The sequence below is a fragment of the Dipodomys spectabilis genome, unplaced genomic scaffold (assembly GCF_019054845.1).
Source record: "Dipodomys spectabilis isolate Male_0828 unplaced genomic scaffold, ASM1905484v1 ptg000024l, whole genome shotgun sequence".
Taxonomy (NCBI): domain Eukaryota; kingdom Metazoa; phylum Chordata; class Mammalia; order Rodentia; family Heteromyidae; genus Dipodomys; species Dipodomys spectabilis.
The window spans coordinates 12,459,835-12,476,807 of NW_024870701.1; the positions used below are offsets into that span (position 1 = coordinate 12,459,835).

General features: G+C 34.4%; 1 protein-coding gene across 2 annotated transcripts in view; it reads right to left on the reverse strand.

Annotated features, from left to right (window-relative positions):
• Window positions 1-16,973, reverse strand: part of Trappc8 (trafficking protein particle complex subunit 8) — a 79,397-nt gene that overhangs the window by 28,516 nt on the left and 33,908 nt on the right. For both annotated transcript variants that reach the window (XM_042675083.1, XM_042675085.1), the window contains 6 exons: window positions 16,479-16,584; window positions 8,991-9,122; window positions 5,379-5,603; window positions 4,151-4,259; window positions 1,459-1,653; window positions 945-1,075 (listed from right to left, as the gene is read on the reverse strand). In XM_042675083.1, coding sequence (XP_042531017.1) covers window positions 945-1,075; window positions 1,459-1,653; window positions 4,151-4,259; window positions 5,379-5,603; window positions 8,991-9,122; window positions 16,479-16,584 — 898 coding nt within the window. The remainder of the gene's footprint in view (window positions 1-944; window positions 1,076-1,458; window positions 1,654-4,150; window positions 4,260-5,378; window positions 5,604-8,990; window positions 9,123-16,478; window positions 16,585-16,973) is intronic.

Consider the following 16,973-nt stretch of genomic DNA (forward strand, 5'->3'; position numbering starts at 1 on the left):
TGTAATAAAGCAAATTTTGCCATTTTTTGCTCCAGCCTCTTTTGCCACATTGGCCAATTATATTTAGAAAAGGTAGTGGCAGCCTACGCATGATACAGAAAGATAAACAAAAAAGGTGGGAGAATGAAAGGCCTGCTTCTTCTAGCACAAAGAGAAAAATGTCTCTGTTTAAATAGCAAAGCAGAGGTAAGTGGAAGTTCATTAAAAAATCTGGCTGGATATGGAGGTTCATGTCTATCATCCCAATTACCAAAGAGGTGGAAACTGACAGGACTAGCTGGGTATAGTGGCACACATCTGGCCATCCTAGCTATAAGGAAAGTACAAATAGGAAGATGATGGTCCAGGCAGGACTAATCAAAGCATAGGATGTAATCTGAAAACTAGTCTGCAAATATGTCTTAGGTGGGTCGAGCGTAGGAAGCATGATGCCCTGGAACCATGAAAGAAAGGAAAGAAAAAGGAATCCAGAATAAGGCTCAAAGATCATGAACGCAAGGCCAACCTAGGCTACAAAGCAAAAGCCAATCTCTCTCTCTCTCTCTCCCCATCCATATATATATGTACATATGTGTGTGTGCGTGTGTGCGTGCGTGCATGCGTGCATGCGTACGTGTGTCTCCCCAGTAGGCTGAGGATGTACCTCAGTGGTAGTTTACCTAACATGAACAAAGCCATGTGTTTGACCCACAGTCCCAACAAATTAAAAGTAATTCACCACAAAATTACCTCCTTAAGCATCTAAAACATCTACTAATGCCTAGAATAATTTATGAATCATCTATGACAGGATTATGTAAAGATGAAATATTAAGACATTTTAGTAATAGAAAATGCATATTATATTGTACATATCGTACAGAAATCCCAAATATAAGCAAAAAATAAGCATCATAGAGCTATAACTGAAATATTCTTATTGCAAATACCTTTTAATAACTTACTAGTTCTTTAATTTCTTCATTATCTTTTCCACTGACATCTTTAGGCTGAAACTTCCAGACCAATGACAAATCAGTCAATAAAAGTGGAACTTTCAAAGGATTTCTAAAAGCCACTTCTACTGTAATTGGTTCTATGAAAGAAAAGTCTACATTAATAACTTTATAAAACCTCACAACTCACCCCAGGCTTTAGAATCCTAATTAACTATACCTTGCATTCTTTTTCTGCATTTCTTTCACCACCTTATTTATACAGGTCTATTTACTCAAAATTCAGTTACATCTTGTAGATGTCCCCAATTTCTCTATACGAAAGTAGGTCATTCTCTCCTTTTACTTCAGCACCACATTATATAGACTTATATTGGGTTCCCAATGTTTGATACTGTAAATGGAACTCAGTAACTTTTAAGTTTCTAACATCTTTTAATTACCAGTCTCTAGTAATACATGACACACAGTAACTTATCTTGAATCTGCTGTAATAGAATAAATAAGAAATCAAGTATATCACCTTCTACAACTGCAAGTGGAAATCTGGAATTATCTGAATAACTGTTCAAACAGTATTGTGTTGGATGAAAATTAGATGGAATTATTCCTTTGTTAACCACAGCCACAACATGTTCCTCAAGTTCTCGCCATTGCTGAGAGGATTCACAGTCATATTCTTGATCAAGACTTACATGAGTAGCTGCTTGCTTTTCTCCTAAAATAAAGAGGGGAGAGTCTCACAATTAAATACAAATTTATGAACATTAGTCCTAAAGATGCACTGTACTCATTAACTGGTATGTTGACTTGAAACCTGTTAGTACAACTACATAATTTTTTTTTTAATTTTTAAGAGATTTTTGGATAATTTTCAGTACTGGGGCTTGAACTTAGGACCTCAAGTTGTCACTTGGCTTTCTTGCTCATATCTGTTGCTCTACAACCTAAACTATCCATTTACTGGAATAAACAAATCTTTGCTAAAAATACTGATATTTTTCTGACTCTAAAAAAACTTCTTTGCCTTTACTTCTACAAGTTTTATATGAAATATTCAAATATGAATTATTCTTCATGAAGGCTACAAAATATATATGTAGCCTATGATCTGTCCACTTTTACCACATAATTCTATAGGCCATAAATGGGCCTTTATAGATAGAGCTGATGTTTTCTGCAATCCTTCCCAATCTTACTCTCACTCCCACAGACACACTAAGTGTATAGCTCACCATTCACATTTTAAAATTTTATTTAAAAACTATTAAATTTTATTTTAAAACTTAAAATTTCATGTATATAACAAAGCATAGAATTAGTTTGTTTGAAAATCACACTGTAGATGAAAATTTCACTCAATATTGCCCATAATGAAACATGCTCAGTAGTTATTCATTATGTGAATAAAACAAAAAATATATTGGTTCAGTCTCCATTAGGAATTTCAGTGTTTAAAATAAAAAAAAAAACAACTTTTCTTGCTATTAAAAATAATGCTAAACTGGGCACAGTGGTTCATGCCTGTAATCCTAGCTACTGCTACTCAGCAGGCTAAGATCTAAAGATCACAGTTCAAAGCCAGACTGGGCAGGAAAGTCTGTGAGACACTTATCTGCAGAAAACTAGAAGTGGCACTGTGGCTCAAGTGGTAGAGCACTCACTTTTCTCTGAAGAGCACAGGGACAGTACCCAGGCCCAGATTCAAGACCCACAACCAACAACAATAATAAAAAATAATAGTAATGCTAGCTTAGCATTGTTGGTTAATCTCTAATTGCTGGTTAAATGGAGATTAACCACCATAAAGCCAGAAGCAGAATTGTGGCTCAAGTGGTACAGTGATAGTCTCGAGCTAAAAAATTCTCAGAGAACACCCAGGTCCTGTGTTTAAGCCCCAGGATCTGTGTCCATGTATGTATGTATGCATGTATGCATGTATGTATGTATGTATGTATGTATGTATACATACATACACCCACATGCACACACATGGAGTTACTAACATGATATAGTTTTTTTAAAAAGACTGACTTTCATGGAGAAATACTGATTAACCTCAAAGTAACAAAATATCTAGATCTACAGGTAGATCACCTGTAAACCTAACTACTCAGGAGGATGACATCAGAGGATCACAGTTCAAAGCCAGCCCAGACAGAAAAGGTCATGAGACTCTTATCTCCAATTAACCACCAGAAAACCAAAAAATTAAAATTAAAAAAAAATCTAAAATTAAAAAGTTTACTTCAGGGCTGAGAAGATGGCTCAGTGGTAGAGTGCTTGCCTTGCATGCTCAAGGCCCTGGGTTCGATTCCTCAGCACCACATAAGCAAAAAGAAAAAAGCCGGAACTGGCGCTGTGGCTCAAGTGGTAGACTGTTAGCCTTGAGCTGAAGAGCTGAGGGACAGCGTCCAGGCCCAGAGTTCAGGCCACACGACCGGACCAAAAAAAAAAAAAAAAGTTTACTTCAGAGGCTGGGAAGGTGGCTTAGTGGTAGAATGCTTGCCTAGCATACATGAAGCCCTGAGTTCAATTCCTCAGTACCACATAAACAGAAAAAGCTGGAAGTGGCTGTGGCTTAAGTGTAGAGTGCTAGCCTTGAGCACAGAGAGGCTGTGGGACAGAGCCAAGGCCCTGAGTTAAAGCCCCAAGAGTAACCAAAAAAAAAAAAAAAGTAACCTCTTGTATGATTAATGAAAAAATATAAAAAGTAACCATAAGAAATAACCATTCCTTCTTGTATGTACATTTGAGATTTTAGATAAGAAAGGTTAAAGATATTTATCACAGTATGACTTTATAAAAGCAAAAAAATATCTAACTGTAACAGAATGTTAACATACTTTACATGCACTTTGTGGTATATCTTACAAACATCAAAAATATTTTCCAAGATTATATAATATTTCTCGATATTAAATGAGAGTAGCTGTTTGATTTTAACTATTTTGTTTTTTTTTTAGTTGTCTGGCTAAAAGGAAAAACATTATAATGGTTATTTTCAGATGGCAGATGATATAAATTATATAATTTATAATTATATAATTTTATATCATTTTATATAATTTTATATAATTTATAATTATATAATTTTATATCATTATATAAAATTATTTTCATTATCCAACTACACATCATTTTTATTTAATGCGGAAATAAAACACTGAAACAATCAGTCATTACGTAACTAGGCCAAATGAAACTTTACTTACCATCTGCTGGTCGTCTATCATGGCCAAAGAAAACCCGTGTTGCGGAACTGTTAATATATGGTAAAGGAAGCTGTGGTAAAGGGCCATCTGGTGAGAGCTGACTAACGTTCTGGGAGAAATATAAAAGAAAAAAAATGAATAGATTTTTAAGAAAACTACATTTTCTTGAAATATGTTTATTTGTAGTACACAAAGTATTTAAAACATTCAGTAGGAATATTAGGACATATAATTAATAATCTTATTTAATATCAGTCATCAAATTTTACAACTTAGGAGACCTTTAAATACTATTATTCTTCCTCGAGAAAACTTCCTAAGGTTACTCTAGTTAGCTCCTGTTAGATGTTATTTTGGTACACATTTTACTTCCTATGACTCATTATAGCATCCTATTAGCCAAAATTCTAACCCATTTGATTTTAAATTAATAATGTATAAGAGAGTAGTCATTATCTGCAGGCATGCTATAAAATATAATCCATTCACAGGCCTTGGAGTGAAGATTACAACTTATTTTTCCATGTAAAAATCGTTTTCATTCCTGATCTCTCTGCTTCAGTGACATATTCTATCTGTTTTTCTGGATTACACAAATACTTCCCACATATCCATACTCCCTCAACTTTCATAAGGAAAAGAAATATATGCATCCAGGGCTGGGAAGGTGGCTCAGTGGTAGAGCGTTTGCCTTGCATGCATGAGGCCCTGGGTTCGGTTCCTCAGCACATAAACAAAAAAGAAAAAACAGGAAGTGGCGCTGTGGCTCAAGTGGTACAGTGCTAGCCTTGAGCTGAAGAGCTGAGGGACAGTGTCCAGGCCCAGAGTTCAGGCCTCACGACCGGACCAAAAAAACAGAAAGAAAGAAATATATACATCCAAAGGATGGTAACAGAACCTACCAGTTTTACGTAAGACTAATGTGATTCTGTAAAGAATATGATAAAGAATTAGTTCAGAAAATTTATATTTTATTCTTTTTTTAAAGATTCCAAGAATAGCCACAAATCAAATGTTTACTGAAATATTAAAATTCTTTCTGTAGAAAGGGCAATGCAATTTAGATCTGACAAAGAAAAGTAGCCTCTTATCACTTTAATGACAGGTAGTTCTATATATTCTAATAAAGTCATTTTATTATGCTTCCAAAAATAGCAATAAATTTTTTTAAGTAAAAAAAAGAACTCAAATACAATTTTAATATTTGTTTTTGAAAAGAAATACTCACTTTGTAAACATAAAGATATTCTCTGAGGAAGGCTCCTTGTTGAGTGGCAGACTGTTTACTTTCATTGATTAGAATGTGTCTAAAAGCAGATACAGCATTATCCAGTTGTCTAAGAGTATAGGACTGACGCCCAATTGTAAAGTTAATGTGATCCTCTGCAAGGGACCAGCCTTTTCCTTTGTAAACTTGCATAGCTTGACAATAACAGCGTAAAGCATGTTTTTTCTATAAGAAAAAAAAAATACAATACTATAATAGAAATTTGTCTCGAACTAGAAAAAAACACAGACACATACACACATGCAGTCTTCCTCTAACAAAGAAGGGATAATGAGCAAAATAAAACTAACATTTATGGCAATCTCTCATGCCTATAATCCTAGTTATTCAGGAGTCTGAAATCTAAGGATCATAGATTGAAGCCAGTGTAGTCAAGAAAGGCCCTGAGACTCTTAATTCCAACTAAACAGCAAAAATCTGGAAATGGAACTATGTCCCAAGTGGTAGAACTCTAGCCTTGGGCAAAAAAAGCTCTGACAGCACGAGGCCCCAGGACCAGCACCAAGAAAAAAAAAAAGATTAAGTTTCCTAGGACACCTTTAGTATTATATTTACATTATATTTACGGTACAGAGGAGCAAGGAATGTGAAGAGAGATACCAATGTATCTTGACTATGTAACTCCACTTCCTTAAGGAGCATCTTACAAAGGTCACTTGCACAAGACACCACTCCCCTCTCAATCTGGCTTTATTTCAAATTCTTTCTGAAAAAAGGGAGGTTATGCATAAACCAAACAATTTTCAACATATAAAATAGTAGATTTTGCTAACATGATGATGAATAAAGCTCTTATTCTGCATCTAGATGCACACTGTGTTTTCAAACAAGTTTTCTACAAAGTAAAAAAAAAATTTTCAAACTTTTCTTCCTTGCCTACAACGAAAAATATACATTGAATTTATATGGCCATATATACCATTTGACACTGTACAGATTTACATACACCTAAGTCAACATTATTTTCCTATATTAAATTTCACATACTGACCCAGACATACTAGCCAGTGCTGCGGCCACCATGTAGCAGTGCCACTGTTCAGACAAAGCACTAGGCTGGTACAATATTGAAGAAGACTCCTTAGCAAATTAATAAGGTTTAAAAATGGCATGATGTAAGTAAGATTGTCCAGATTTTGTATTGAAAAATAATCACATATATAATCTCCTCAGCTCTCTCTTATTTACTACCTTTATAATGCCCTTATTTGGTCAAACTCATAATGAAAAAAAAAATTCAACTATTAACAAATTCTGAGGCAAGACAAGCAAAACAGCACAGACTCCCAGCCAGAGAGGACCAAGAGAAATGGAATTACTATCATCTCTACTCTCTCTACTCATCCCTACTACTTAACCAAACAAAATCCCTACCAAGAAAAATGTCAAAAAAGTTAGTGCTTCCAGGCTGTCCAAACAAAATCCCTACCAAAAAAAATGTCATAAAAGTTAGTGCTTCCAGGATGGGAATGTGGCTTACTGGTAGAGTGCTTGCCTAGCATTCATGAAGCCCTGAGTTTGATTCCTCAGTACCACATAAACATAAAAGCTGGAAGTGGTGCTGTGGTTCGAGTGGTAGAATGCTGGCCTTGAGCAAAAGAAGCTCAGTGACAGTGCACAGTCCCACGACTGGCAAAAAAAAAAAAAAAAATTAGTCTTCTTAGACACAAGTTGACCTTAGAATTATATTTATTCTATGTTCACTGTCTTCTAAGGAAGATACTGTTCTTACCAATTTCAATAGGACATACGTGAGCTTTGCCAGTAGATGTGCATTTCTAGTCAAATTCGCAAGTTCCACAACTGTCTGTGAAACAGGTTTCCTAGGTATGGGATGTATACTGTGGTCAGAAAACAGCAAACCCAACTATCCTGGAAACATTATCCCCACAGGGTAACTATAGAGTTAGAAAGGATTATAAAGTCAGAAAGCAAAAGTATTGGAACCTACTACAAATGTAGTATTTTTAACTTGTTAGCCATTTCTTAGAACTATTTTTATGGAAGGACTGTAAAAAATGATTATTTCCATTATAAAATCTGAGAAATTAATTCATAGAGTATATCAACTATAAAAAGATACTTTTAGAGGTCTCTTTTGGTGCCACTACTGAGGCTTGAAATGAAGGCCAAAATGAAATTTTATGTTCACATTCTAAAGGATTTTTTATACTGGGCACTGGTGGCTCATGCCTATAATCCTACTCAAGAGGCTGAGACTCAAAGATCTCAGTTCAAAGCCAGCCTGAGCAGGAAAGTTCCTGAGACTCTTATCTCCAATAAGTTATTCAGAAAAAGCCAGAAGTAGCTCTGTGGAGTTGAGTGCTAGCCTTGAACACAAAGAGTGCCAAGGTCCTGAGTTCAAGCCCCATGACCAGCAAAAAGTAAATAAAGGATTTTTGATTTAGCATTCAGCAAGTCAATATATTTTTAACTTTCTACAAGTTTCAAATATAGAAAGAAAATCCCAATCTTAAAATGCTGTTTTATTTAGTGTATTTTTGTGTGTGTTTGCCAGTCCTAGGGCTCTACTTCTAGCCTTTTTGGTTATTAATTGGAGAGAAGAGCCTCAAGGGCTTTCCTGCCCAAGATGGCTTCAACCATGATCCTCAAATCTGAGCCTCCAGAGTAGTCAGGATTACAGGCATGAGCCAGGAGTACCCAGCAAAAATCAGAGTACTTTTATATGAAATTGAGAGGGACTTTTTTACATATTATTTAATTTTATCTTTATTTATATATATATATATATATATATATCTTTGTATACCTTTAGATCTCTGAAATAATGTTTATCTTAAAACATTAGTATGACTAGTTAATTCAGACATGAAAAATGTTTGCATATATTAAAAAAACTAGTATGAGAGCCACGAATATAGCTTGAGTACTTGCTAGCATGTATGAGGTCCTAGCTTCAATCTCCAAGTACAACTGAAAAGATCAAACTCAAACATATATACTAATTAAATTTTCTAAGATCCTGATAATTGGTTACAGGATCAAAAGCTCATTAATAGACAACATCAGTTAGATTTCATGGGTGTATATTTAGCACCTGGTACAGTCCCTGGAACACAGAGTTATTACTCAAGTCTATATTTCTACTTATATAGACCAGTATTAAAATGATGACCTGGTTTGCAGCTTCCAGCAAATCTTTCTACAAGTAACCTATTTCTACACATTAACTATTTAGTCAACACCACTACAAAGTACCTTAGGAAACACTAGATTAGAGCTGAAGTAGAGAGGAGCAAGAACATCTGTCTTGAATACATAGTGCATCTGACCCCTCACATGTGTGATTTGATTTAAAAAAATCAATTTTATAAACATAAAAACTGAATCCCAGAAAATTTAAGTCATTGGACCAAAATTAAGATGTGAGTACAAGATTCAAACCCTTGTCTAAATACACAAATCTCATGTCTTCATAAATACATCATCTCAGAACAAAATTTATTTCAACATTTAGGATTAATATTAAATCATAAAAATTAATGTTATAAAATAAATTAATAACTTTTTGTTTAAAAAAAATGTGCTCACCTGTCCTGCTTTACTAAACCGGTGGCCTGCCAATATCATGTGAAATGCATATTTTCTAACCATGGGACTCTTCATGTTTATAAAGCAATGTGCCGCCTGTTCCAAAAGAAGTGCACTTCGAAGATCAGAATCCTAGTGAATGTTTAAAATAAAAAACAATTGTTTTACAACATTAAAAATTGAAAGACTACTGGTTAAAAAACATGTACTTTCTTAGTAAATAGCATAGCCAATGTTTAACTTTCTTAGTATATAGTGTAGCTAATGTTTAACTTAAGACTATATGACAGAAGACATAAAGAGGGAAACAAATCTTAATTCTTTCTTCCAATAAGCACAAATTTTGTTTATAGACGCTCCAAAAAGTTGATTCTCTTCTACTTATAAAAGCCAAATACCTGGTTATGATATGTACTATCTAACAAATTTATAAAGGACGGCAATTTTAAATGGCAAAAACTATATAAACCAGAAATTGAACAAGGCATCTGATTAAAACTAAGCCACAAAACAGAGCACAGGAAAAAAAAAAAAAACAAAAACACACACACACATTTGTTTAATTTCTCCTGTTAAGTTACTCTATGACTTTCACTAGTAAATTTCAATCCACCCAATTAAAAAAAAAAAAAAAGGATAGAACAAAATGTGTCCAGATTATGAAGTAATCTCATCTACTACATTATTCTCTATAATGTTTTCTTCCATTTAAGGGAAACCTCAATTTTTACTATAAGCTTCCCCTTCAAAGACCATCTCTTCATCTGCTAATTGTACACTATTAAACAAAACTCAAATTAGTTTCTTTCTTCTCAACTAATCCTTATAACACAGATCTACAAAAAAGCACAGACTACATTAACATCACTAATCTTGAGAACAATCTTTCAATTAAGTCATCACTTTACAATAACAGAGAAAGTACTTAAGTTGCTGATTAAGTATCAACAACATTTTCACCAAAACTTTCTCTAGGTTTTCAGCTATTCTCAAGCTGAACTTACCATGCCCTTCCATGTGCTCTGCTGCCATTATTATCCCCAGGGAAAGTAGAAACAGAAAACATTGACTTTAAGTGCAATAATTTAAACAACTTTTAGGTACATCAAAATGTGTTCACAGACCATTGATTTTAAACTATCTCTATAGCAACCTGAAAATTATTAGAGCTGAAACAGACCTTAGGAAACAATCTAAAAAACATTCAGTAAATGACAGCTACTATTACTTCAATCAGCTTATAATCAACTGATATTTTTTCATGATCAGAAATTATTTCTCTAGGAATTAAGATACAAAAGCTAGTAAATAGATGAACCAAGAAGATATCATTAATGAGTGCTTCTTAACCTAGGGTTTGCACATCAGAATTACTCAGCCTACTTTTATTTAGCATATTTTTAAAATACATTTTTCAAACAATAAAGAAAAAAGTGAATGTCTTTCTTTTCCATCACATGCTTCAAATCATTTGCCACAGGTAACTACTGTTTCTTCTTCTCCCTCTCTTCTTCCTTCCGTCCATATACATATGTGCTAATATGTCCTTTTTATTGCTTAAATACACACATTTCTTCACATACAATTGTACTATACAAAGTATCTTGTTTTTTTCAACTTAATATCATGGACAACTTTCCAAGTTATCTACATCTGTCATTTCTTTTAATCTATAGTATATTCCATCATGTAATATACTTATTAATATAGTCCTCAATCAATTAAATATTGCTTTAATATGTACCTCTATATAAAAGCCTTTTGAATGTTTAATTTGTTGTAGTGCTAGGATTGAATGCAGACCTTGCACGTCTTAGAAAAGCACTATGCCACTAAACTACATCCTTATTCTAAGTTTTTTGACACAGTGTTTTGCTAAGTCTCTCAAGGCTAACCAGGACTTCACTATTTGGCTTCATATTAGAAATCCATCTCCTTCTGCCACACAGGTCCTAGGAATTACATGTCTGGCTATAAATTTTTTTTTGAATAATTATCCAGAAATTTTTATTAGATAAATTTCTACCAGCTGAACCATTTAGTTATGAAGACTATATATGTATATTTCAAATTCAAATCAATGCAGACTGCTACCAAAAGTAGCACAAATATATTCTCTCACTATCAGAGAATAAAGCTTTGTTTTCCATTCTTTTCAGCAAAAAATCTTTAATTCAGTTACTTATATTTATCTGTTTTTATTGTTATTGTAAAGGTGATATACAAAGGAGTTACAGATACATAAGTCAGTTAAAGAGTACATTTCTTTTTGAACAGTATCATTCCTTCCCTTGCTGTCTCTCAGTTTTCCTTTCCATCCCCTCCCACAAATTGTATAGTTCATTTTCAATATATGTCTAGTGAATATCATTGCTGCATTTGTTCACCCTTTGCCCCACCCTTTCTGCACCTCCTCCTTACCTTCCAAAGGACAGATAAATGAAGAAACAAAAGGAAACAAAAACAAAAACAGCAACAAAGAAAAAATTCTTGTTTCCATTTCCTGGAGTTCATTTCGATAAATATGATCATATGTACATAACTAATGAGCCTTTGTTATCCTCTCCTAAGAATATCCTCCCCTTTGGTCTCACTGTTTGAATACTTAGAGATCTGTATAATTTATCATGTCCCAGTGCATTTTTTTTCCTTTTACTATTCAGTGTGTTTATTTGTAGATTTATAGGCACATTCTAGTTACCACAAATGAAGGAAACTATGCAACCTATGTTCCTTTGGATCTGGCTTACTTCACTTAATTTTTTCCAAGTCTTTCCATTTCCTTACAAATAGTACAATATCATTCTTTCTGATGGATAAGTAGAATTCCATTGTGATTATACACATTTTATTCATCCATTCATCCACTAAGGGGTTGATTCCGTATCTTAGCTATGGTAAACAATGCTGCAATGAACATGGTTGTGCTGGTAGCCTTGTTTGTGGTCTATGTGATAAATGCCTAGGAGTGGAATTGCTAGGTCATAGGGAAGTTCATTTAGTCTTTTGAAGATTACATCAAACTGTAGACTTTCTGCATGGCAAAGGACATAGCTATCAAGATAAATAGAAAACCCACAAGATTTTTACCAGTTATACATCAAAGGCCTCATAGCTAAAAAAAATTACCCTCCCCAAAAGAAACAACAACCCAATTAATAAATGAAAGACTTTTAAAGAAAGATTTCTAAGAAGTAAGAATGACCAATAGACACATGAAGAAATGTTCAACATCTCCAGCCATAAAAGAAATGCAAATCAAAAAACAACATTGAGAGTCTACCTCACCCCAGTCAGAATGGTCATTACTAAGAAAACTAACAATAAGTGTTGGTGGAGATGTAGCCAAAAAGGAACACTACTGTACTATTAGTTGGAATGTAAACTTCTTCAACCACTCTGGGAACCAAAATCTTTTTACTTCATTACTAGTAAGGCTTTTGATCTTTTCACATGTTGAGACCTTTGCATTTTTTTGTGACAATTAATTGTCAATATTCTTTAATATCCATTTTACAAGTATTTCTTCCAAGTTTTGACATGGAAGAATTCTTTTGTTACCAAGTGAACTATTTTCTGCTTCTATAACTTTAAAATATTGCATCATGAATCAGCCAGGGTGACACCTGCCTGTAATCCAAGCACTCTAGAGGCTGAATCAGAACAAGTTCTAGACCAGCTGGCTTAGAAGTTCTAGACCAGCTGGCTTACATAGTGAGCTTTATCTTAAAAACAAACTAAAAAGGTATTGTACCTTAAGAAGGAAATTATCAAATTAAGAAGGAAAATTATCATTCTTAAATTTAAAAAAATGTTCTACTAGCATTTTCTTCAAGACTCATATTGGGCGGCTGTATTATAATGACGTCTGTATTTACACATATTATCTAATAAACAAGGTAACCAAACCAAATATTCTAATGAACTTTCACACTGATTTATTTTTATTTTTTAAGATTTTGGTGGCACTGGGCTTTAAACTGACAGATACTTTACCACTTGAGCTATGTCTCTGCCCTTCTGCACTCATTTTATTTTCCTGCACTGATTTTTAACATTACCTTAATTGTAGTTAGTATTTAAATTCCTACTCTATTGATGTATCTATTCTTATCACTGTGCCAATTTCTATAGTCCATATTTTACTACCTAAATAGCTCTAATTACTATTTATTTTGGAATTTCATTTAGCTATCAAGTTTCCTGTTTTTGCTGGTGTTCTACCACCTGAGCCATGCCTCCAACTCCTAGTTTCACAATTTTTTTTATTGTGAGTAGTTTCACAATTTTTAAGTCCTATAAATGTCTTAATTTTATTGTTAGCATGTATGCACATACACATACAGTTTATTGCTATAGAGCTTCATTAAACTACAAAACCTGGATAGGTAGCAATCCTGGCTGTTTCAATTAATTAAAATAAGGAATGTGCCCTAGTTATCTGGCATGGCTGTAAATGATCCCAGAACAACCCAGCTCATAACCAGCATAACAAGCTCTCAGACCTGAAAGTCCACATCATGTATTAATTTAACTGAAATAACATCTTGATTATTACTAGCATCATTTGCAGACTTGACTACCTTCTAGCAAACATCTCACTGAAGCTTTAGTCTTCATTGCATCCTTTAAAGGTAATACCCAAGGTGGAAAAAAATTGTTTTGAAAAAATGAAATAGTAAAAACTGCCACCAACGTTGATAACACTTCCTGAAGTGATAACACTTCAGGAAGAACTCAAGCTTACTCAGATTACTGGTGTACTATGGAGTTCCATGCCAACCTGCACTATACAAAGAGATCAAAGACCCTGTCTCAAAAACAAAACTATGAAAATTGTGCCCTAATCAAGTGATAATTTGAACAAAACCTGAAAGACAATAATAACTTAAAATATGGAGATACATATATAGGAAAACAAGTTATCTGAATAGAGGCCTAGTTATAGTTCCAGGGAGTCCTCCAATGAGTTCTTTAAAGTCTACATATTAGAAATTGAATCCTCAATAGGATGTGGTGCCTAGAAAGATGTGATTAGGACATAAGGACTCTGTGCTTAGGAGTGGATTAATGTTATTAACAATGGAGTGGAACACTGGCTGAATAAATCTGTTATAAAAGTGAGGTCAACTCTTCCTTCCTCTCTTGCCCTTCCTGCCTTCCATCACATTCTAATGTCATGATCTTGGAACTCCCAGCCTTTAGAAAAATATGCCAAATAAACGTTTACTGTTTATTAATTAGAAGTCTACACTATCCTGCTTTAGCAATACAGAACAGACTGAGACAAGCTTCAGTAACACTTGCACAAAAATGCAGATGAAAGCCAGGTACCGGTGGCTCACTCACGCCTGTAATCCTAGCTACTCAGGAGACTGAGATCTGAGAATTGAGGTTCAAAGCAAGCCCAGACAGGAAAGTCTGTGCGACTCTTAACTCCCAATAAACCACCAGAAAACCAGAAGTGGCACTGTGGCTCAAGTGGTAGAGTACTAGCCTTGAGCTGAAGAGCTCAGGGACAATGCCCAGGCCCAGAGTTTAAGCACCACAACCAACCAAAAAAAAAAAAAAAAATTTGCAGGTGAAACCAAGTATAATAGTGCAGATTATAATCTTAACCAGGAGGCTGAGGGAGTTAGAGGAATGTTAAGCAAATACAGCCATATTATTCATTGTATATTATATCAAAACTGAACCATATAACTTGAGGCTAAGAATGAGAGAAGGGAAACTGGAGAGAATGATAGAAGGAGTTAACATGGACTAAGATGCACTGTACCATAACCTGACTTATGGCATTGAAACCTCTTTGGACAACTCCGTAATTAAAAAAAAAAAATAGTGAAAAGAGAAAGAATGAACTAGCCCCTTCCCCCACCCACTAATCCAAGGGCAGGAAATGTCAAAAATACATTTCCCAGACTTTCATGATGCTATTAATCAACCCGAATGGAGACAGCAGAATTTGAAAAGAGAAGGAATGACAGAAAATACCAAGGTTATAATGTAGACAGAACAATTTGCTTTGAAGAACTTTTTTTTTTTTTTTTTGCCAGTCGTAGGGCCTGTATTCTGGGCCTGGGTGCTGTCCCTCAGCAATTCAGCTCAAGGCTAGCACCCTACTACTTGAGTCACAGCACCACTTCCAGCTTTTTCTGCTTATGTTGGTACTGAGGAATGGAACCCAGGGCCTCATGCATGCAAGGCAAGCACTCTACCACTGAGCCACCTTCCCAGCCCTTTAAGAACTTTTATTTCCATATGTGGGTAGAAAAACAAAAGCATCTAAGCAACAAAAAAAATTATTTATGTTCCTAGATCACAAAACTTTGATATTTGCCAATATCCCTAAGCTAAAAAATAGAAATATATTCAAACCTAAAATGAGATTACTTACTCTAACAGAGAACATCAACATACTCTAGAGTCCTCATGTAGCTCTACCAAAGAGTTTATGTCTGAGACCTGGTCATACTTATTGCTTAGTTTCTATGTAATACCAATTATTAAGCAATTTATTTATCACTCTTTATCCTAATACATCTCACAGGAATTTCTATAGTTAGTGGATCACGCCTGTAGCTACCCAGGAGGCTGATCTGAGAATCATGATTCAAAGCCAGCCCTGGAGGAAAGTCTGAGAGACATTATCTGCAATAAACCACCAGAAAACTGGAAGTGGCTCAAGTGGGAGCCTTGAGCTGAAAAACTCAAGGACAGTGCCCAGGTCCAGAATTCAAGCCCCATGACTGACACACTGACACACTGACACACACACACACACACACACACACACACACACACACACACACACACACACACACAAAGAGATTAAAAATTCTTCAATGACTGTGTCCATTTTATATTAGGAACAATCCACATGCATACTGTTTTAAATATTGTTGTATACAGAATAGAACCTATGTTATAAATGATGTCTAATACATGTTTATGGTTAGCAATGAAAGGCAATTTTATAAACAAATAAATTCTATTTGTAAAAACAGTAACTTGGTGGGTGTGATGATACATAACTATAACACTATCTACTCAAAAGGTGAAGATTGGAAGGATGATGGTACAGTAAGACAAAAAGTTAATGAGACCCTATCTTACCAAACAAACTGGTTTTAACAGTCAGTTACATCTGTAATCCTAGTTGAGTGGGAGGTATTGGGTATTTTATAAGGAGATGGGTTTCAGGCTGGCTTGGGGAAAAAGCAGAGACCCTATCTAAAAAATAACCTTAAAACAAAAAGAGCTGGAAGTGCCACTCAAGCGACAGAGTGCTTGTCTAGTAGATGCAAGGCCTTGAATTCAAATGGCAGTAGTACAAAGCAAAACAAAAACAAAAAAGAAATTCCGCAAATCACTAAACCAGCCACATTACAAATCCCAAGAAGAGACATAATTTTATGTTTTAAACCCCTTTCCTTATTTATAGAATAATGACTAATACTAATTAAATCAAATACACAGTTTCAGTACCTCACTTGTCAACCGTATAAGGAGAGCTGCAGCCTCTGAGTATTTGCTCTGGCTTTTTAAAATTTCAGCACTAAGTAATACACATCTTTCAGCCAATACCATATTCCTAAAATAAACAAGAAAAACATTATCAACACCATAAAATTGCTTAATACACCAAAGTGTATTCAGCAAGACTCTAATTATGGAGTTTGAATAAAAACTCTCTAATTACAGAGTTTGAATAAAAACTCTATTTGCTTATTGTCCACCTACCAAAAAAGCTAAAAAAAATTGTCATAACCAATCAAAGCATTTAATTTTGTAGTAAGACTACAATGTAAAGGCATATTTCCTCTATACAAAGAAGTCAGAATCAACTAGTATCTCTGAACTATCAGTAGCTAATAAAAATTCTTTTAAGCAATCCCTTCTCACTCATAAGTTACTAGTTACTCATAAGTAACTCCTAAGTTACTCATAAGTAACTCTGGTTACTTATGTTTCATTAGGCTG